The following is a 21,240-nucleotide window of genomic DNA, read 5'->3' on the forward strand; positions in this document are numbered from 1 at the left end:
CACAGAAGTGAGTGGTTGGAGTCCGACAGCTTTTGGCAACAATCCTAACTCAGCTTGTAGTCAGAAGGAGAACAAGTGGGAATGGCAGGAGGTGCGTAAGACAGGAGGAGTGAAGTGAGCACAAAAGATAAATCGATACAGCAAACCAAAGTTTGTGGTTTGAAACAAGGTTTTCCATTTAAAATAGCTGCAAAGGTTGAGGTTCACAAACAATGTAGCCAGGAGCCCTCACGCACAGCCCCACCCATCCATCCATTATCTATACAGCATTTCCTTTGAGGGTCACTGGGGGTTGGAGCCATTCCAGCTGACATTGGGCCAGGGGCCGTGTGCACCATGACCAGATCACCAGTGTATCACAGAGCCAACACGTGTACATTCACATCTACAGGCAATTTAGAGTCTCCAGATAATGCCCCCCCAATCCTCATGTCTTTGGACTGTGGGAGGAAGCCAGACTCAGACAAAAATCAATAAGTCACTGGGAGACCATGCAAGCTCTCATACAAACACTGCAAAGAAAATTGAACTGGTTAATTTAAGTAGAGTAACGTAGCAGCAGAGTCCCACATACCTTGAAACTGGTTGAACTTTATTGTGCCCATCCTCTCTCCATTTCGAAACATGACTTGACCCTGAAAAAAAGGAAACACAATCAATATAATATGGATTTTAAACTGACACTTATACATTGTATATATTTAAAGTTATATACAAATGGAATTCTTCTAAAGATGATGCAGCATAAAATGTAAGGTGGATATGATTTGATTAAAACAGGATATTGGTCCAATTAAATTTACGCAGAGTGCTCTCCTGATACCGGAGTATTGACAGGCAAAGAGCAGAATGTCCACTCCTGCACACTGCATCTCATTTGATTAGAAGTGGCCGAAATTGATCTATTTATAGAGGTAAACAAATTTATCTTTCAGCCAATTCATTTGCTAATATCTTTGGAACAGCTTCGGGTCAGCAAAGCTGTCTGATTTAATTGCGTCTGCTTCCTTAGCATCGCACAATCTGGACTCAGGCAGCGTTTAAGAAGCAATTCTTTGACTGCAACTCACATTTGGCTAAGAACAGCATGTAGCGGTCAGTGATTTCACTCAAGATCTTAGTCCTGGATATTGATTACTCTCCAAAAGGATGTGTTCAGCGGTCAAACAGCCCCCATAAATTATAGTGAAGAAAAAAAAAAAATGCGCAAAGTCTGATGCACACTCCATAGCAACAAGATAAGAAATGTCAAGCCGGCAAACGCAGACTAGGGAGCAAAAAAGCAATTCAACTTTTTGGCAATATCGTATCGCCATAGTCAAATCAAATTCGGCTTCTGTCGCCTTATCTTCCACCACGTAGTCCCATTGTTTCTCTCTGTCTAGTTCTATTTTCCTTCTCCATGTTCCTCTCACTGCCCTCTCTCCCTTTTCTTCTTCCAACAGTGTTCAATTCATTCAGCCCATCATCTGCATACAGTGCTTCTTAATTACACATTTAACTGAGCTCATTTTTATTCCTGGCTGGATAACAAAACAGCTGAGAGCAGATGGATCATTTAAGCTCTGAATTGACGGACAGTCGGCTAAACAAATGGATAACTATGCAGATAGATACCATGAGAAAAGAAAACTGTACCAAGATAAAAAACACAAATTAAGTTCTTTACAAACAATTTCCATTTTTCTGCATAGATACATATATACACACAAGCAGATAGTCACAAACACTCAAAATACAAATGCATTTACACACTTGAACACATGGAGATAGACAGACTGACGGACAGACGGATATAAAGATAGACAGATAGATGGAGAGATGAAGAGCAGTTAATTTGCATTGCATTTTTTAAAGAGAGCTTATGGGGAAATACAGAGAAGGAAGCTGGTGAGCCAGATTTGCCTCAAAAAGATGTCAAGCTTTGAAGTAGCAGAGCAGGATCCCACCCCTCTGTTTGAATCCCAGTCTTTGTGTGGCATCTTTGATGTGCATATGCATGTGTGTCTCTCTGTATGCACTTAATATGTTGTCGTATTATTCCTATGTGCGTGCATGGGTCCCAGATGATGTTTGTACGCACAGAGCTTCCTCGTTGTGAGACACACTTCTGCTACCACTAGTACACCACAGTGTCAGTCTGAACACTAGTAAGTTTCTTTCCTCACACACTGCTTCTGCAATACACAATGCAATTATGCCTTAAGTGTAAGTAGGCCACAATGCAGTGCACCGCGGGTCAGCTCTTCATGTACTACGTTCAGTTAACGCTGGTGTGCGAACCGGGTCAAAAACTGTGGGTTGAAAGTAGGAGAAACTTGACTTGAACCCTTGACTGACTGTGAGTGTCTGTATCCAGGTCTCTAGAGTAGCTGCACCATCGCACTCTCACTGTGCATTAGCATCGCCACCATCATTACCCTTTACATCAGCAGGAGTGCAGCAATTGCAAACCTTATGGAAATGGTGTGTAGTTATTTTGACAGCCCCAATTTGTTCTCTCAAATGTAAACACAGTTCGGAGAACATGCCAAGCAGATCAAACACATGCAGGGGCAGCAACGCTGACATTCTTAATTGGAGATAAATGTCGGTGGTACAAAGATTAAATTAACCTCTGTTGACCAAAAGCAAAGTAAATTACCGCAAAGGCTGCGTGACGCTCGTCTGCAGCCTTACCGGAGTGTGCTGACACAGAATGGTGTCCCTTTTCTATTTAAAGGTGTTCAGAACTGCACTTTCAGCGCTGGCTGGCGGAGCAATCGCTGGGTCTACACGTGTGTATGTGTGTGTCTGTGTGTGTATGTGAGAGACTGTATCTTTCTGAGGTGAGAGGGGGAAGAAGGCCAGGTATCACTTTGCCTGTGGAGGGGAGAATCCTGTCAGTGACAAGGGTGCTGGGGTCAAATGAGACGTCGCTCTGTGGACTGCAGGTGTTACATCCTCTGGGCTTTCAGAGTTTGAGAAAGGAAAGCAGCGGATGTGAGTGTCCACACACGTGCACACGCACAGTACATACACATTAACAGAGAATAAAAAAAGAAAAACAGATGCACACAACTCTACCCCTGCGTCTCGCCTCAGTGAGTCGGTTTGAGGTGACTGTCAAGCCCAAGGCTGTGCTACTCACCATTACCCAGAATGATACTGATACAAACACAGTGACCGCTGACCACAGACAAAACAGCAAAATAAACCGAAACTCACACACGTATCATGCCCCAATCACAACCCTGTTGTGTCTTTTCCCATCCGGCCCTCCCTGGTGAATTCCAGCGTACATGGTCCTGTGGTTGTAGCAGCTATCTGCACTCAAACCCTCCCTCCCAAGCTAATGTCAGCCTTCTCTGTAGCCCCTGACAGCAGTCGGATCAATACTGTGGAGCCCTCGATGATCACTCTCCTGCTGCTCCAGCGGCCTCCACCGCTGATTCAGCAGCAGGACTCAGATCAGCACACAACAGAACTGGTGTGATCCCACGAAAACATTGGTGTTTGTGTACACAGCAAACACAGAGCATTAAATCATGACATCAGGAAAGACACGAGGCACAAGTCATGGTATTCTCCCATATGAGGCATGTGTATCAGACACACATGCACATAAAACATTTTAACCGTGGATAAACAGCCAGAATTTTGCGGTTTCCCTGGTGCTTGAACAGGGATTCATTTTATTGGAAGCCCAGCAGAAGTTATTGCAGTTCACAAGGAAACCAAGCGAACTGTGTAATAGCTGCTTTAGAAATCTGACTTCAAAAATAGCATGAAAGACGTGTGCAGCGTGGACGGGAAATTGCCTTCCTATGTCTTTGTTCGTCATGTGTGGGCGGAAGTTTCTATGTGCTTAGTGTGTGTTGCATAAGGGAACGCGTTTCATCTCATTTCATGTAATCCCTTAAAAGTACAGCTATAGGAGAAGACAGATGTCAAATCACTTGGTACAAAGATTTATTTAATGATATTGCTTTGTTGTTGTCTTCAGACAAAAAAATTGTTTACCACATACACAATATTTATTGCTCAGATTTCTCTAATTCTTCTGAGGATTGTGTCTCTGAAAAGAAAAGATTGATTTAGCTGGTTGAACAAGCTTCTGTGTTTTCTTTCCCTGTGTGCAGATTGAGTATTCTGAAGGTTTCCACATGACCTGAAACCAGGTCCATTTCATATTAAAACATGTTTTGGCAGAATACGTCTTTGAGGGAAATTGTGTTATGAACCAAATTGAGTTGGTATCTAGTTATAAAAACCTTGGGTTTTTATTGATGTCCTCTTTTCTTTCTGTGTGGAATTGTTGGAATCTATATATTTACTCGTTTCTAAATCGGACTCAAGTGTTTAAATAAAGGCTAATAAATAAATAAAACTACATCGTATTTATTTTCAATTCATTATCAAGTGGCTGATATTTTCTTACTCATAAATTGGGACTTTGATGATGGCTCCTTGATATCAAAAGTAACCAAGTATATTAAAGTGCGGTCCAATGTAAGACTATTTCACTTAAGCCCTTTAATTCGATAAAACTTTCAAATTTTCTTGCTAAATTCACATTAAAAGGGGACCTACCTCATAATGAGCAGTTGAGTAATATTTTTACGTGGTATCACTAAGTATTCATGCGTAAAGGATTGAGTCCTTGTTCCAGCCCTGATGGCTGCATATGTCGAACCAATGAGAGTCAATACATATATAAACCGGAGGGGGTTAAGAATGCTTTTCTATTAAAAGATGCTTCATAGCCCAGGATGACTTCAACATCTTTTGTGTGCCTGGAGTAAAAAAATAAATGTATAGTAACACGGTCATCAATATTCATGCACTGCTTTTCTTCCCCTGCATTTCTCAGGAAAGTCTCAATGTCAGCCTCGTGCTGATCAGCATCCTGAGTGGGTCTGTGCTGAGGCAGGTGAGAGGAGAGGGGCGGAGGAATGAGGACCCCGAGGATTTGGTAAAGAACTGCATTCCACATACAATATACTACTTCCAGGGGCATCAGCCTCCCAAAGGCTCTCACAATCATTCCAGTCAGTAGCCAGTGCTGATTTTCAGCAAGGCTATTTGCTCTCTCTCTCATTCTGCTGACACCTAAAAAGTAAATAACTCGGTATCTCTGTCTGTCTGTTGTGGAGCGCCACCACTTAATTTTCTCCGAATTGGTGAATAAGCGAAATATGAGCCAAAATCATTTGACAGCTTGACTGTTATTTTGAGTATAGCCGTTCCTTTTTTTATCCTCAGTTGCATTGTTTAGTCAATTTATTAGCAAACACAGATATGTTGATGGTATAATATGGGTAATGTTCCTCTGTATAATATGGGCCTGCATGCTTAATGGCAGTCGAGGATGGGAGCAGCCAGGCATCCTCTACAAATGGAGTGGCCTTTACAGGTGAACAAGAGATATCCTCGAATAGCTCATTGGGAAGAGAGAGTGAGAACGCACACACGCACACGCACACACACACACACACACAGAGAGAGAGAGCTTGTAGGTAGCATAACCACCAGGATCAATCTTGAATGCACTGGAGTTAGTAGCAACTACTACTCAATACAAATCACTTTAGGTGTCATACAAAAACCAGGACGTACGAGACCCAGTAAAAAACTGCAGTAGTTTCTGTTAGAGAGAGAAAACATTGTTGCTATGTTGTAAACCTAATGCAACACTAAACGATACAATCAAAGCCGACATGATTTCTGCAGTTGTGGTACACATTTCCATGATACCGCAGAGTAATCACTGTTCAGAGACATTGCTATTATATCTGAGGATTGCGGGGAGTGTGTACTTTTTAAGAAAAACACAGTTGATATCACATTGTCCCTTTCTAGAAGCTTGTGTTGGGTCTACTTTGGATGGCTAAAATATGATGGCTATTTGTTTTTTGTATCTTACCGTAACACCGAAGAAGTTGGTCTCGTTCATGACGTCCAGCACCAGCTTTCCCACTTCGCGGTCGTCGACGGTGAAGTTGTGGAAGGTGTTCTGCCGCTGCTTTATCCGCAGTAGCTCCATCACTCGAGTGAAGGTTCTTGCAATGACCCAGATCCCGTCGTAGGCGAAGCCGTGGAACTTACTGGCCTCCACACCTTTCTGCTGCAGCTCTCGGCTGTACTCCCTCTCGTACTCCTTAGGGGTCTGCAAGAAAGATTAAAGAGAGGGAATCAAGTTGAGAAAATGTGCACCTCCAAAATACATGTTCTTCTTCTATAGAAGTGCATTAACTTGGCTGGAGGGAAGGAATTATTTTCCACACAATTTGAGATTCCATTCCAGTTACTGGAAATAAGTCTGGTTTTGGCATCAATGCAACTTTACTCGTAGTGCAGTGTGAAAACAAACCCTATGATTGATTTTGTTTGAAATTTCTGCTTCAGAAAAATGCATCCAAGATGTCTTTTGTCTAAGAATATGTTCTAGTGTTTCCAAAGGTATGTTACAGTTATTGAAAAATGCCAAAGCACAAAAACTCTCTGTTACAACAATCTCTGGTCTAAAAAAGAAAAACTGGGGAAACCAACATCTAAAGAAACAAAAAATATCTTTCACGCGCTTTATTCACCTCAGGCTACTATGGGTACCATAGACACATAGTATAAATACCACAGTGTATTTGAGACGTTTCTTCCTTATTTGAATTCAATGTTCACATTAAACTACAGTGGGTGATATTCCTCACCCTGTCCGAGATGCCCTTGATTTGCCGAGCGCTGAGCGGCTCAAAGTCCACGCTGATGTATCCCTCCATGGCTGTGAGCAGCTTCTTGGTGGTGCAGTTGGTGCTGTTGGCCTGCTCCCACCAGTTGCCCTGGTACCAGCCGGGGATAATCCACTGGTATTTACTTCCAAACATGTTCAAGTTATAGGCCTGTGGAGGGGATGTAGAGGAAAAATAGGTTGAAGCAATGTTACAGATAGTGCTGATCTAGTGCCAAACAAATTAACATTTAAATCTTACACTTAGCTCCAAAGGTAAAATATAAAATCCTGACCAAACCCTCTGAAGTACTGTGAAGCCAAACATTTAGCTGTGAAATGTACCTGGGCCTAATTCTACCAGTAAGATTAGTTTCAGCCTGAAGCTTGAAGAGATCCGTCTGTCAAACTCCTTAACCCACATTTGTGTAGGTGCGCTTTCTCAGGACATGGAGTCTGATATCACCTCTTTATTTTTATTTATTAACTTTTGTGATAGTTCTGAACAAACGGTTTCAATTATTATATATTTGTTTTATTTTACTTTCACTTTCTTCTCATTGGCAACATTTACATTTTTGTATTTGAGCTCTGTGTGACATTGAAAGGTGCTTTTGTTTCCTAGTGTTTGCCTTCAATTACTTGATTTTAACGGTGTAAGAGTGTTTTGAAAGATGCTTAGAAATCAGGTTTATTGTAATTCCCGACAGGCTCCAGACAAAGCAGTATAAAGACACATGACACTTATATATAGGATATAATATAATATAATGCCTTTAATCATAATGAGTGTAGACTGAGGACTTACACAGCAGAAGACTTTAGCGGCCAAGTTCTCGTCAAACTGGCCAATGATGATTCTCACATCACTGTCCTGAAATTACAAAGAATAAGGTGTCAATGCACAGTTTATATAATTACATACTTTTGTGACCTCTTGGCTTTACAGTAATGATGCAATACATGCTATACATTTCTATCGATGAAAGTCTCCTGTTCTTTACCAGGGAACTGCACCTCAGTCAATACAGTCATTTGAAGTATCTGCCCTGGGATCAGTTTCCGTGTTTGTGATGCTGACTCTTATATTCTGCGACATTACACTTTAATGACAAATGGACATATAGTCTGACATGTGTGTGCTGTATTTTCATCAGCAGCTACACAATTTAGTGGCTGAGAGACGAAGGTTACAAAAGAGACATGGTGTCAGCGGTCAGACCTGGGTTCCTGGCCAACCAGGCTGGAGAGCAGACATTAACATGGGGATTCAGAGCACACAGCCTTGTGATTGACTCTGTAAATAATTCAGATTGCCCGCGTAGAAGAGCAGCATGTTGCATTGCAGTGGAGATAAAAGATCCGGCTCTGGGGCCAACAATCTGTCATTCGATGTGTAAACGCCCATTTATAGTAGAAACACAAAGCACAGGCCTACACACAAAATGTATTCACAACGGCAGATGATCACAAACACTCAAAACACAAATGCATATACACATGTGCGGATGGATGGATAGATTGATAGATGTATGGATTGATGGATGGATAGATTGATAGATAGATAGATGGATGGATAGTTTTCAGCAGCTCTAAGGTGACTTTCATCACAAACCATCTCCAGTCTATAGACTCCTGCTTATGGCAACCCACATAGACACTGACACAATGATGAATGCTCAATGAAAGCCAAGCAGCTCAGTCAAAATAGCCAACACCATGTTTTCCCACTGCTGTGGCAGCATCACAATGTGTATGTGTGTAGATAAGCAGGAGGGGCAGGTAACTCTGAACTTCACTCGTGTTTTGTTTGTGTGTGTGTGTGTGTCTGCATGTGCGCATGCACGGGTGCTAGTGGCAACTCAATAACCCTGCTCTTCCCTGGAGGAGAGGCACTTAACCCAAATGACTCCAGTTATAGCCGGGGACCATAGCCTCTGTATAAATTCTGGCCTGCCGAGTAATAACATGAAAACACTGCGTAGTTGTGGGCAAGGGCATGGGTGTTGTGTTTGTACACTGCAGACAGACCCGGACATTACAGGGCCACAAATTACCTTTGTTGCTCGAGCTTTTATATAATTATAATAATTGTTCTTACAGCTTTTTTTTATCCATGATAAGATCATGTGATAATTGTTTTGATAATATTGAACCTCATAAGTCCAATCTATCGTCTTATTAGAACACAAAATCACACACAAACACTGTTCTAATGATTGTCTTTTATGAGCTTGTGGGAGATGTGATTTGTAGACTGGCCGGTGTATTACTCCCCCTCGCATCTGTTTGTGATGATTACTGTGTATCGAGTGAGCTCGCAGGATATGTGTTTGTGTGCAGTTGATCGTTAATTGATCCTGGGCTAGCAATAAATGTCACACACACTATTATGACTACAAATCTGGCATTGATATCTGAAACAGAATTAACTGGCTGCTGCTTTCAAAATAAAAGTCAATAAAAGGAGGTTATTGCGCAACAAAAAAATTGAAGCATTCCTGAACTTGAGACCCAACTCCCGTTAAAGTAGAAGTAACTCGAAAACAGACTGAAAAGTGTTTGGTATCCCAGACCTAGAATTTGGAATGGATTACTGCTTAGCTGGATCTGAGGGGTCTGAGCGTTCAGCTCACGCATTCGAGTCCCAAACTGAAGCTATTTGGAGATTAAGATGGTCAGAGGTGTTTGATGGTCAGTTTGAAAAGAAAGTCGGAAAACAACTGTGGTCCACACTGTTCTGTTGATATCATCAATAACAGAGCATATGAAATGGCTAAACTTATAAAGATAATGTCGATGCACACCATTTGTCTGACGCTGCTTCACAGGGCAGTGTAGCATACAGTTATTCTGTAATAACGAAAATAATTTTAAGTTTTGCTTACAGAGATTGTTGTGTTATTACATCTGTCATGGAGGATATGTTTTACTGTTGTTTGTCTGTCTATAAGTTTGTCAGGAAAGTACTGGACGTATCGCCAAGAAACCTGGGGGAAGGAAATAGAACCCATGAAATATGGGTGCAGATCTAAGTAAATGTCCAGATCCAGAAAGCCCGTTTTACTCTTCAGCAGCCTTTTGCACAGACGTCATTTAATCAATGGTGGTAGCAGGAGTGCACAAAGAGAAAACTTCATTGATGTCACTTGAAGGTACGTGCACTAATACAACTTAAACTCTAAGGCCTGACTGTCGACGCTGATGGAAACAACTTTATGAGCAGTAGGGCGAAGCACAACAGAGAGCATGCGGCTAATAGCACTGCAACTGAGCAAATCCCTTATGTTACTATGCGATGTGTAAAATTGTTGTTCGGTACATTACGAGACAGTGGTGGGACACATTAGAAAATAGTGGGCCACCACAGTCTGGTTAATTAATAGGGAACACTGCTTTGATGTGACGAGATAGGGCGTTAGCCTAGTCAGAGGTGCACTCTCTGACTGCCCTACTTGTATTATCCTGTCCAAAATAAAGGTTCTATTGTAGCGTTTAAAAAGAGGTTGTGGATAAAACTGTAGATGCTCTGCTTTAGACTTTGCATCAATACGCAACGGTAATTGAAAAATACTTTTTTTAATCAAAGGTTAAATTATGAATCCAATGGCTCCTGTGTAAATTTATACCTAAAAAACTATACCGTTACAATTTACATTCACAACCCAGGAAATAAGATGGAATCATAAATACAAAGCTGTTTTGTATTGAATGGGGAAAAACTAAGATCGTTTTTTGATTCTGCCATATGTTTTAGTGTAGACTTAAACTTAGACTTAGTAGTACATGCATGATGGGGCCTGTGCTGTATTAGTAAGGCACAGCATGTCTGAAGAGAAATGGACCATCTCCTGCGACATCATATCTGGGAGGAGTCCTGAATGTTTAATCAATAATTAAGTTGTGATGAATAATAAAGTGTTCTGGTCTTGATTTAGAGTTTTAATTTATTTATTTTTTCTCATGTGGTTCCCAAACAGTCAACACTCAAAAATGCATCTGCTGGCATTGTTGTTTTATGTAGAAACTGAAAAAGACAGCATTTGGACTGACTACTAAAAATAGAAGGCAAGTGTGGGTGTATGTGTGTGAACGGAAAGGAAGATTTGTCATCTTGTCCAGTGACAAACAGAGAACAAGAGATGATGATGATGATGATGATGAAAGAGCAGAAAGAGAAATGTAGAGGGCTGATCCGACGCCCTGCAGGAGCGCTGTGTGTCTGTGGAATCAGGAAATATCACAGAAGCGAGCGAGGGCTCTATTTGTGGATCACACCGTGACGCAATAGCAGGCCCCCATCCCACCACACACGCTCACGCATACAGAATCGAACACACAATGGTTTACCAAAAAAGCCTGAATCTGTGTCACCCTCTACCTCATCATATTTTGTAACATTTTGGGAGAGGGCGATCCGCTGTTGTCGGATGAGCGAGAAATGGACCGTATGGGTGTCACAGAGCGCCCCTCCCACCCCCAGCCAATCCAAACGCTCTGAAAAGCTTCCGAGCTTCTGTGATTTGCATATTCAGAGTTGATCAAGGAGGGATGGTGTCAGCTTAAAATGTCAGCCCTCAACGTTCAGGGTTCTACATATATTTGAGGAGTAACAGATTATCTTCCTGTTCCTTCGCTGTTCTCAGGATCTCGCTGTTGCATAAGTCACATGTTGCAATCACAAAACCAGAACTCTTATTTAGCCTTCATCATTCTCTCCTCTTCCACCAACTTCTCTCTCAGTGTGAGATGTATAACACAGACAACCAGTCCTACAGCTAACTGTAGCACGGACACCTACATACCAAAATAATCCCGCTCCAGACATTAGTCTTAATTAGACATTGTTATGTAAACAGCATTTTGTGATCACATTTAACCCGAATAAAGTACTTGGAATAAGTAATAATCATTTCAAGACATTTGGACTATTCCAACCTTATGTCACATCATGTAGACATGTACAAATCGAAGTATAACGTCCTATTAGATTTGAACAGCATTTTGTTCCATCAAAATGCGTTTGTTAAAAGCTGCCGGACGACACATGCCTTGGGTGTAAACATCCATCTATTATCTATTACACTTCCTTTGATGATCGAGGGGGAGCTGGAGCCAGTCCCAGCGGACACTGGGTGAGAGGCGGGGAATGGGTGTAAACAAGACGGAACCGTAAAAGGAGCGAGTAAGATAAAAAACCCAAAATGGTACAAGGTAGCATCGTACATTAAACTATTTCAGGTTGAGGTTTTATATCGGCTGGAATAATGTGGGACATAACGGTGTGAGTAATAATCGGGCTTTGTAACATGTTAACAGGAAGGTGAATGGTGTCTTCTATTAGCAACTCATGTAAACATCTTAATCAAAATAATCAGAATAAGGTTTATAGTTGGAATATTGGTGTCCATGAAAACGTTCTCTTTATATAAAAACTGGATCTCTGAATACATGGTTTTGATAATTCAGCCACAACACTTGACGGCATTTACATCAAAAATTCATATTTTTTTTCTATTTTGATCTCAGCAAAGTCTCTCTAAATATAAAGGTTCACGGATGCAGGAAGATGAACTAGTCTGACGTGTCCGTCTCGGTCTGATAACGGTTTTATTTCATTCTGTCTCATGTGAGAGAAGAGGAAAGGCAAGGGAGAAACCAGAAACCCAGTTTCGATGCGTGTATGTGAATTCATATGCTTAAATGCCCATCAAACGTCCATTAGTCAATGCAGGTCATTAGAGGTCACTGCGCAGACCCCCCCACCCCCCCCTAGCCATAACAGTGTCCTCATTAGGGCTCCACTGGTCTCATTGAGACTTTCCCTGCTCTTCTTAGTCAAAGTAAGTGACAATTCTTGGATAAATTATTTATTCTGAGGCATTGGCTTTGAATGCACCGACTCACACACAAAAAAAAAAATCAAAATAAATTATGATTAAAATTAAAATCATTGGGGCCCCTCGTAATCTCATGAGTATTATCTGAATGAGACTGACCTTGGCTCATTCTATTTTTTGTATCATTTAGTCCGATAGAATTGCAAAGGGCCGGATCCGGATCACTTACCTTGAGCTTCTTGACATTGATACAGGGGTCGTTGGAGAAACTCTCCGTATCTGCGATCTGAATGTTTCCCTTCTCCAGCTCATTAGTCAGGTCGTTCCTCACCTGAGAGAACGGGAGGAGAGAGAAAGAGAGAGGAAACAGATGAGCACGGGCGATGATTAACAATGTGAGGGCTTCAGTGCTCTGCTCCTTCTATTTATTATCCAAACCCATTCATATTTCTCAGCAGAAGTGGGACGGCACACTCCTCTGTCTTGTTGTACTAATACACACTCTTGATGATTAAGCTTCATTCTTCTTGAAATCTTTGTTAACTGAGCTGTTTTCAGAGTTGGTGATTTAAGGTGGTCCTCAAGGTTAAAGGTTTTAAGAGTTGGCGGGATACTGGCTGGGATCACAGCCTTGTCATAACTACTACTGGACTATTGGGTCAGTTTGGAGGGTCACAGGGTGGGATTGGTGGAGTATTAACCTCCATAAGAGACATCTACAGTGCCTTGCATAAGTATTCACCCCCCTTGGACTTTTTCCCATTATGTACTGTTACTAACTGGAATTCAAATAGACTTAAATAAACTTTTTCCCGTTTGATCAACAAAACATGCATAGTACTTTGGAGGTGCAAAATAAATTTTATTGTGACACAAACAATAATGAGAACAAAAAAGTTGACATCTGTTGGGTGCATAAGTATTCACCCCCCTGTGTCAATACTTGGTAGAACCCCCTTTCGCTGCAATTACAGCTGCAAGTCTTTTGGGGTATGTCTCTACCAGCTTTGCACATCTAGAGATGGAAAGGTTTGTCCATTCTTCTTGGCAAAAAAGATGAAGCTCAGTCAGATTGGATGGAGACCGTCTGTGAACCGCAATCTTCAAGTCTTGCCATAGATTCTCTATTGGATTGAGGTCTGGGCTTTGACTGGGCCATTTTAACACATTAACATTCTTTAATCCAAACCATTCCTTTGTAGCTCTGGCTGAATGTTTAGGGTCATTGTCCTGCTGGAAGATGAACCTCCGCCCCAGTCTCAAGTCTTTTGCAGACTGCATCAGATTTTCTTCAAGGATTTCCCTGTATTTGGCTCCATCCATCTTTCCCTCTATTCTGACCAGTTTCCCTGTACCTGCTGAAGAGAAGCATCCCCACAGCATGATGCTACCACCACCATGTTTCACTGTTGGGATGGTGTGCTCAGGGTGATGGGCAGTGTTGGGTTTTCGCCACACATAGCGTTTTGCATTGAGGCCAAAAAGTTCAATTTTGGTCTCATCTGACCAGAGCACCTTCTTCCACATGTTTGCTGTGTCTCCCACATGGCTTCTGGCAAACTCCAAACGGGATTTTTTATGGATCCCTTTTAACAATGGCTTTCTTCTTGCCACTCTTCCATAAAGGCCAGACTTGTGGAGTAGACGACTAATAGTTGTCCTGTGGACAGATTGTCCCACCTCAGCTGTGGATCTCTGCAACTCCTCCAGAGTAACCATGGGCCTCCTGGTTGCTTCTCTGATTAATTTTCTCCTTGTCCGACTCTTCAGTTTGGGTGGACGGTCTCCTCTTGGTAGGTTTGCGGTTGTGCCATATTCTTTCCATTTTCTTATGATGGATTTTATGGTGCTCAGAGAGATGTTCAAAGCTCTGGATATTTTTTTATAACCTAACCCTGCTTCATATTTCTCCACAACTTTATCCCTGACCTGTTTGGTGAGCTCCTTGGTCTTCATGATGCTGTTTGTTCAGTAATGATCTGCAACAAACTCTGAGTCCGTCACAGAACAGGTGTATTTATACTGAGATTAAATTGCAGACAGGTGGACTCTACTTACTAATTATGTGACTTGCAAATGTGACTTGTGAATGCAATTGGTCGCACCAGATCTTTGTTAGGGGTTTCACAGTAAAGGGGGTGAATACATATGCACTCAACACTTTTCAGATTTTTATTTGTAAATAATTGTGAAATCCATGTAATATTTCCCCCCACTTCCAAATGATGCACTATTTTTATGTTGGTCCATTACATAAACTCACGATGAAATAAATTTTAATCTGTGGTTATACCATGACAAAATGTAGAAAAGTCCAAAGGGGGTGAATACTTATGCAAGGCACTGTACCTATGGAACGTCTTTGTGGTTTGCTTAAAATAGAGAAACCAGGTGTTAATTGGAGGCTACATATGTGTGTTCTTCCACATATCATCAGCAGGGCGACCTTGGAGCAGCAAGATTTGTCAAACAAAATAACCACCAGTGCATAATCTACATCCCTCAAGTCTATAACATCAGCAGGCGGCTCCATGTGGCAGTGAAAGAAAATAGGTTAATAAAAGAGTCTATATATATTTGGACTGGCTTAGCTGAAATTAAGAAGCTTAATAAGCATAATTTTGTTAAAAAACAAATGCTTAAATGGATTCAACCAACCAGCACATCATGAGAACATGTGAACGCATTGTCATGATCGACACTACTTACTTTGCTGCCACAGAGCCTGTTTATTAAGATTTTATCACTATTGAACATATTCTATGGTTAAATTCACACTGCACTTCTTTGAGTCGGGGACCGAACACATGTCAAATGTGAAGCTGTTAAGATGAACGGTTCAAGAGATATGGCTTCCGGAATTATTAGATGAATGAATAAATATCAGTAACCCGTACCTACATAATATACATACTAGAGTGTGTTCTTTTTTAGAATGGATTGCCAATCATATTGACACTTTCAGTTTTCAGATTGTTTATTTGTGCACACTGCACAAACATGGCAGCATTAGTACAAATGCAGTGAAGAAGTAGACTTCTTCACTGCACCTAGCAGTGAGTTGTTTCACATGACAAACATCACAAACTGATCCGACTGATTCCAACGCACGCTTCTCATTCTGTGTGCAACTCAAACACTCATGTGCATTTCCTTTTGTTTTCTTGGAATGATACAAGACAGCGCAAATATTCGCTTCACATGATGTCAACTATCTGAGGCTTGACAAACGCAGACATCCAGTAAATGTGTGTGCAGCAGCTGTGCGTCTACCTTGATGTATTGACTCAGACGAATGGTGGGTAATGGGATCAAAGAATAGTGAGAACATAGCAGGTCTCCCGCTGTGATGGCGAGCTTGAGGTGGTTTGTGATGCGCAGCCTCTCCCCCTCCTCCTCACAAATACAAACACATTCTGATTCATCCCTCTGGCTTCCCTCCTCTAAACTACTATTTTAGAAGAAGCTTGCAATTTCTCGCAGAAGACATTTTGAATTGTTAAAGGAGGGAGAGTGCAGGTGGAGCTGAGGACAGTAATGATGGCACTGCTACGTTTAGTGGTTCCAGTAAGACGTGCCAGTGTTTCAGCATGCACAACACAGGGGCCCTGGGAGAGGACCACCTAAATGGAATGCAGCCGTTATTAACCCCATCAGTTACGCTTGACTGGAAGTAATCAAAATGTGGTTTGTCATGCCGACGATGAAATCTCCTCTCCTCACTCTCTGGACACATCTTTCCTCATGTCCTCCGGCCATGCCCCGCAGCCGTCAACCCCTCCAACCCCGCCTGAGGGTTTGGCAGACGGAGGCATGTGAAGGCATCAGAGTGTGTGTGCGCCTAGCTGACAGAGACCACATAAAGAACCTAAGCTTTTATGTTGTCCCTATGTTTGTGTGTGAGAGAGAGTTTGTGCCGTAGCAATATCCTATAATTAAATACATACACAGAAGTGACTGAGCCTCTGCCACCTAAACTTTTCACCGTGAAATGTCTCTCTGAAAGTTTCCTCATGACAGAGTGTTGAGTCAGCTGGAATTTATTATTAATTATAATGACAGGTTGACATTACAGAGAAAAGGCATTAAAACACCCCTTAGAAAAGTTTCATTATTTTGGAAGAGTTTCATAAACCAGTGGAAGGCAACCTGAAGCCGGCAAATATTGCGTTTATCCTAATTTGACCAAAATACAACTGAAATATATTAAAATGGACAGTAAATAAGTAGATTATATAAAGTTTGAGAAGTTTTATGAACATTTAATAAAGTTTTGGTGCTCTTAAAAGGTTTAGTTATTAGAAACTTTAGATTCAAGATGATTAAACCAGAGCTGTTTCGTGAGTTTATGGTACTAAAATGATTTCGGGTAAAGTATCACTTCACAAATAGCAGCACGTCAAAGTGGAGTGAGAATAAAACCCCCTTTAGTTCCGTCTCTACTGCATTACAATGGTTATAACAACTATTTCAAGTATTTTGTTGCCACTGAAAAAAAATCCACACAACTTCAACTTTGTTTCCCTCATGTCTCCAAATGTCTGCTGTCATTATCGTCTCCTCCCCTGCTACCCCGGAGGGAGCTCTAAATCACTGTGTACATCACTCACTCCTGTACAAACAGTCCCTCCAATGTACTGCTCGCTGAGCTGAAAACACAGGGAGGCCCGAGTGGATCAATACAACCAGGTTTTGCTCTTGAGAAACCATCGGTTTGGTGGTCGCGACAAGCTTCAGTGTCCTGTTGAGTTGAGCATTGATCTAAAAGGCCTGGAGGCTAAAAGGAAACTAGCCGGTTACAGAGAACAATCACATACAGACCAAACGTACAGTATGGAGATGAACAATGTGTGCTGTACAACACTGCTATGCAATACATGCACAGCCACACACAAAAGACGCACACAGACATTCAGCTCACAAAAAAGCATCTGTCACAGGAGGATTTTCATTTGTTTGATTCTGTGTTTCCTCCACTGAGATAGAAAAACAACGAATACATCTGTGTTCTGCTGGACTGAGTGTGTCAGATAACGTGAGCGGGGGGGGTGGGGGGGGGACAGATGGATTGAGGGATCGTAGGAGGGGAATAGTTAGCAGCTTTGCTGCGTAACAAAAACATCCTCCATTGTGTGAGGCAGCCTGGGAATCCCTAGCAGCAAACACAGAAGAGAAATAATCCAACTCCACATCTGAGCATGTGCACGCGCTCACACAAATACAAACATGCAAGCACACGCCCACACACACTGGATGAAATGAGTTATTTGTGTATAAAGATCCAGGGTTCAATCAGGAAATTAAGACAAAAGGATTTTATTAATGTGCAGAATGTTTCTGTCACGCAAAACAAATGCACCAGAAAACATTACACCAATCATGAACTACAAACTGAGTTAAGATGAAGTGACCAGCGGAGGATTTGGGGAAACAAGTGTTTGGGGTGAATATGACAGGATGAGGTATCATCCCCCACTTACTCCACTGCCTGGATCCTGGAGCCGGGCACAGTGATAACTCTACAAAACAGCAACCTGTCCATGGTTTATATATTAAATGTGCATTAGTGTTGTCTGCAGAGGGCACAGGGTCATATACAATATTTTATCTTCACTGAGGCCTGCTTGTTCTGGTGTTGTAAATGTATAAATCAAAGCTAAAAAACCAAGAAGTAAAATCCACTCATCCATTATCTAAGATACGTATCCTATGATAGTCATGGAGGGTCTGGAGCCAAATAACTTAAGTAAATTAAGTCATCAGAGCTATTTAATTTGCATTTCTTTAGCTTTTGTCAATTATTTTTGAATCTATAGGCATTGCAGTATTCCCCCGATTTATTATTTTTTTACAATCCAAAAAGTATGTGACAGGCACAGAGAGTGAGAATCACTTGTATTCGATTTATTAACAATGATTTGGTCATTTAACCTTCATTACTTCAACCACCAGTCAAATTTTTCAACTTTGATGGACTGTGTATGGCATTTTTAGCCATTTGTTACCATTTCTATTAGGGCTGTAACTAATGATTCTTTTCATTATAAATCAAACCACTAAATTTATCGAATTTTGGAAAATGGTGAAAACGTTCTTTTAAATTTCAAGAAAAAAAGACAAAACTAGGCGACATCTTGAAATTCCCTGTATAGTTACAGTTAAAATGAACCTCTGAGCAGCTACTTCTCCAGGGCAGAGTGGACGCTGCAGTAACTCGCTACAGACAAGACTCTCCAAACTGAATAATAAACTAGTATGAAGCTTAAAAAAAAAATGAAACAAAGAAATATATTCTAACTTCAGGCAACTGCAGGCAGACTAAAGTAGGAGCCCTGATGCAGAGTAAGTGAGTAGTGTGGATGATTCACACGCCACCGTTATGACACTGTGGGACTTACAGACACAGCATCTCCAAGCACGTTCACAGTGTGCGGCCCCCTTTTGCAGTGACGAGTGTGCCTGTGTGTGTGTGTTTAATAGTGTCGCACATACCATCTGTCTGTCTGTCAGAGCTTTGTGCATCGGTATCCACACCTCCATAACACGTTTACGTGTTCACTGACATTTTTAAAAGTCGACAGACTAAGAAGAATGTGGCAGCTAAATTTTTTTGCAGTTTGGCTTTTACAGACGTGGCAATGCGATGAGCCCCGGCACACATCTGTTTCCTTACTGTACACTAAACAAATCGCCATGCAAATCCCAAGAGTTCAGACTATAATGCCAGTCATGTGCTTTGGCAAACTAGCGTGACAAATGGTCGTGCCACAGCCTGATGACAAGCTCTCAACCGGCTTCCTCTCGCGGCCTCACATGCCCCCGTAGACAGAGAGGAAGAGTCGGTGAGAGGAACTCCTGCAGCTTAATCAGTGGTCATAGTGAAATTAAACACCTGAGCTCCGAGGGTTCCAGGCAGAGGACAGAGTCCTAATCCTGTTCTCTGTCAGGTCTGTCATCTGGCTGACTGATGGTGGCTGCCTTTCCTGGGCTAGTCCTGTTTGTCTGGCAATCTCAATAATGTTGATTGCTGTGTGTGTGTGTGTGTGTGTGTGTGTGTGTGTGTGTGTGTGTGTGTGTGTGTGTGTGTGTGTGTGTGTGTGCGTTTGTGTGTATGCTGGCAGTTTGGACACCTTCATGCTAACAAATACCTGGCCTTAACTTATTCTCATCTCTCACTACAGTAAACCACAACCCCCTGTGTGTGTATGTTCATGTGCTTCAATAGTGCCTATAAATAGAAGTGACAACCTGGCTTTCACTTACAGGTTAGAGTCCCAGGGGACACCACACTGTATGTGTGTGTGTGTGTGTGTGTGTGTGTGTGTGTGTGTGCATGCCAGTGACTGAATCCTTAACAAGCCTTACATAACATTAACCTCGCAAGCAGTCTCCCTGGGAAACAGCACTGTGGGCCAGTCAGAGACAGAGAAAGAAGGGAGAGACAAAAGAGAGATGTAGGAGGTAGTGAGGATGACAACACTGTCAATAGTGTACTTATTATGCAGATGCAAATGTGTATATGTGAGTGATAGTGTGTACACACATGCATAATGTGCTCTTCTTCCAGTATAGGTATAGTATATTTGTATATGTTAGTGACGTCCCTAAATCCGTATCTATAAATAACAGATCACAGATTAATTATTTAGATCATATACTAGATGTTTTTCCCATCTGTTCAGTATTATTCATTTTCAAAAGCCTCTTATTGAAATGTAATCCACAGAAAAAAATAACAGTTGGCTTAAAACAAGAAATAAAAACAGAAATATTCTACGTTACTGACAAATGATCTTCGAAACCGTTAAATAAGGGGAGAAGATTTCTGGTCTCAGTTTTTGGTTTGAACAATCCTGTTGGAGCAGGCATAGGTTGCCCGCAGGTAAAAAGTCTGTGTGGAGAGCGAAGGAGGTGGCACACATTGACCGTGATGCATCGGCTATCAGCCTTTAAATCCATCTCAATCATAGATAGCAGTTAATGTCGTCAAGGCTGTTTGTGGTTTGTGTGGAGGAATGTTCGACATGGTTGAAACTAGTGGGACTGCAAAAGTGGTGCAGCAAACGAAACGCAGACTTTTGGTCCAGAGATCCACCGTCTACACTGTTAGCCCCAAAACATTGGTCCCCAGTGGAACATTCCTTGTTAGAAGATGGCCGATGGGCTCAGAGATTGCTTCTCTTACAGTCAGCTGCTGAATTTGTACAGTGAACACAAATTTTGAACTTAATTTTTCAGTGTCACTTTAGGATCCCTTCACAGGATATGTCCATACGGGTTCGACCACTCCATAGACTCAATGTATTTGACTGCTTTTCTCTTTGGTGGCATTAAAACAGCATTTCCTACTTCTGGTCTCATCATTTGTTGCGCGTTGCTGCGACTTCCCGATGCAGCCAAAGCACCCAGCATGCTCTGAACCTGACAGGGGATTGTACGAATCCTGAAGTGCGGAAGCGATGCTTGCATATTTGTAAATCAGGATTAGAGGCCAATCTTGTGGCAGGTTGATTGAATCGGGCCGTCCGTCTTCCTCCCGTCCTAAGCCCCTTGGTGCTTTCAGGAGGGGAGAGATAAAGGGATTTAGGCTCACTGAGATTTGCAGTGAGACTTCGTATGCACCCCTCCACCTCCCAACCCGAGCTGCTGAGCAGATTGTTTTCAACCAGGGCCCCAAGGCGAGAGCTCACGATA

At 41.9% G+C, this 21,240-nt stretch overlaps 1 protein-coding gene across 1 annotated transcript in view; it reads right to left on the minus strand.

Annotated features, from left to right (window-relative positions):
- gabbr2 (gamma-aminobutyric acid (GABA) B receptor, 2) overlaps positions 1-21,240 on the minus strand; it is a 161,801-nt gene that overhangs the window by 59,939 nt on the left and 80,622 nt on the right. The window contains exons 4-8 of the mRNA XM_053447464.1: positions 12,776-12,877; positions 7,515-7,580; positions 6,690-6,878; positions 5,906-6,148; positions 575-635 (exon numbers count right to left, since the gene is read on the minus strand). Coding sequence (XP_053303439.1) covers positions 575-635; positions 5,906-6,148; positions 6,690-6,878; positions 7,515-7,580; positions 12,776-12,877 — 661 coding nt within the window. The remainder of the gene's footprint in view (positions 1-574; positions 636-5,905; positions 6,149-6,689; positions 6,879-7,514; positions 7,581-12,775; positions 12,878-21,240) is intronic.

This window comes from Pleuronectes platessa, chromosome 18 (assembly GCF_947347685.1).
Source record: "Pleuronectes platessa chromosome 18, fPlePla1.1, whole genome shotgun sequence".
In the NCBI taxonomy this organism is placed as follows: Eukaryota; Metazoa; Chordata; class Actinopteri; order Pleuronectiformes; family Pleuronectidae; genus Pleuronectes; species Pleuronectes platessa.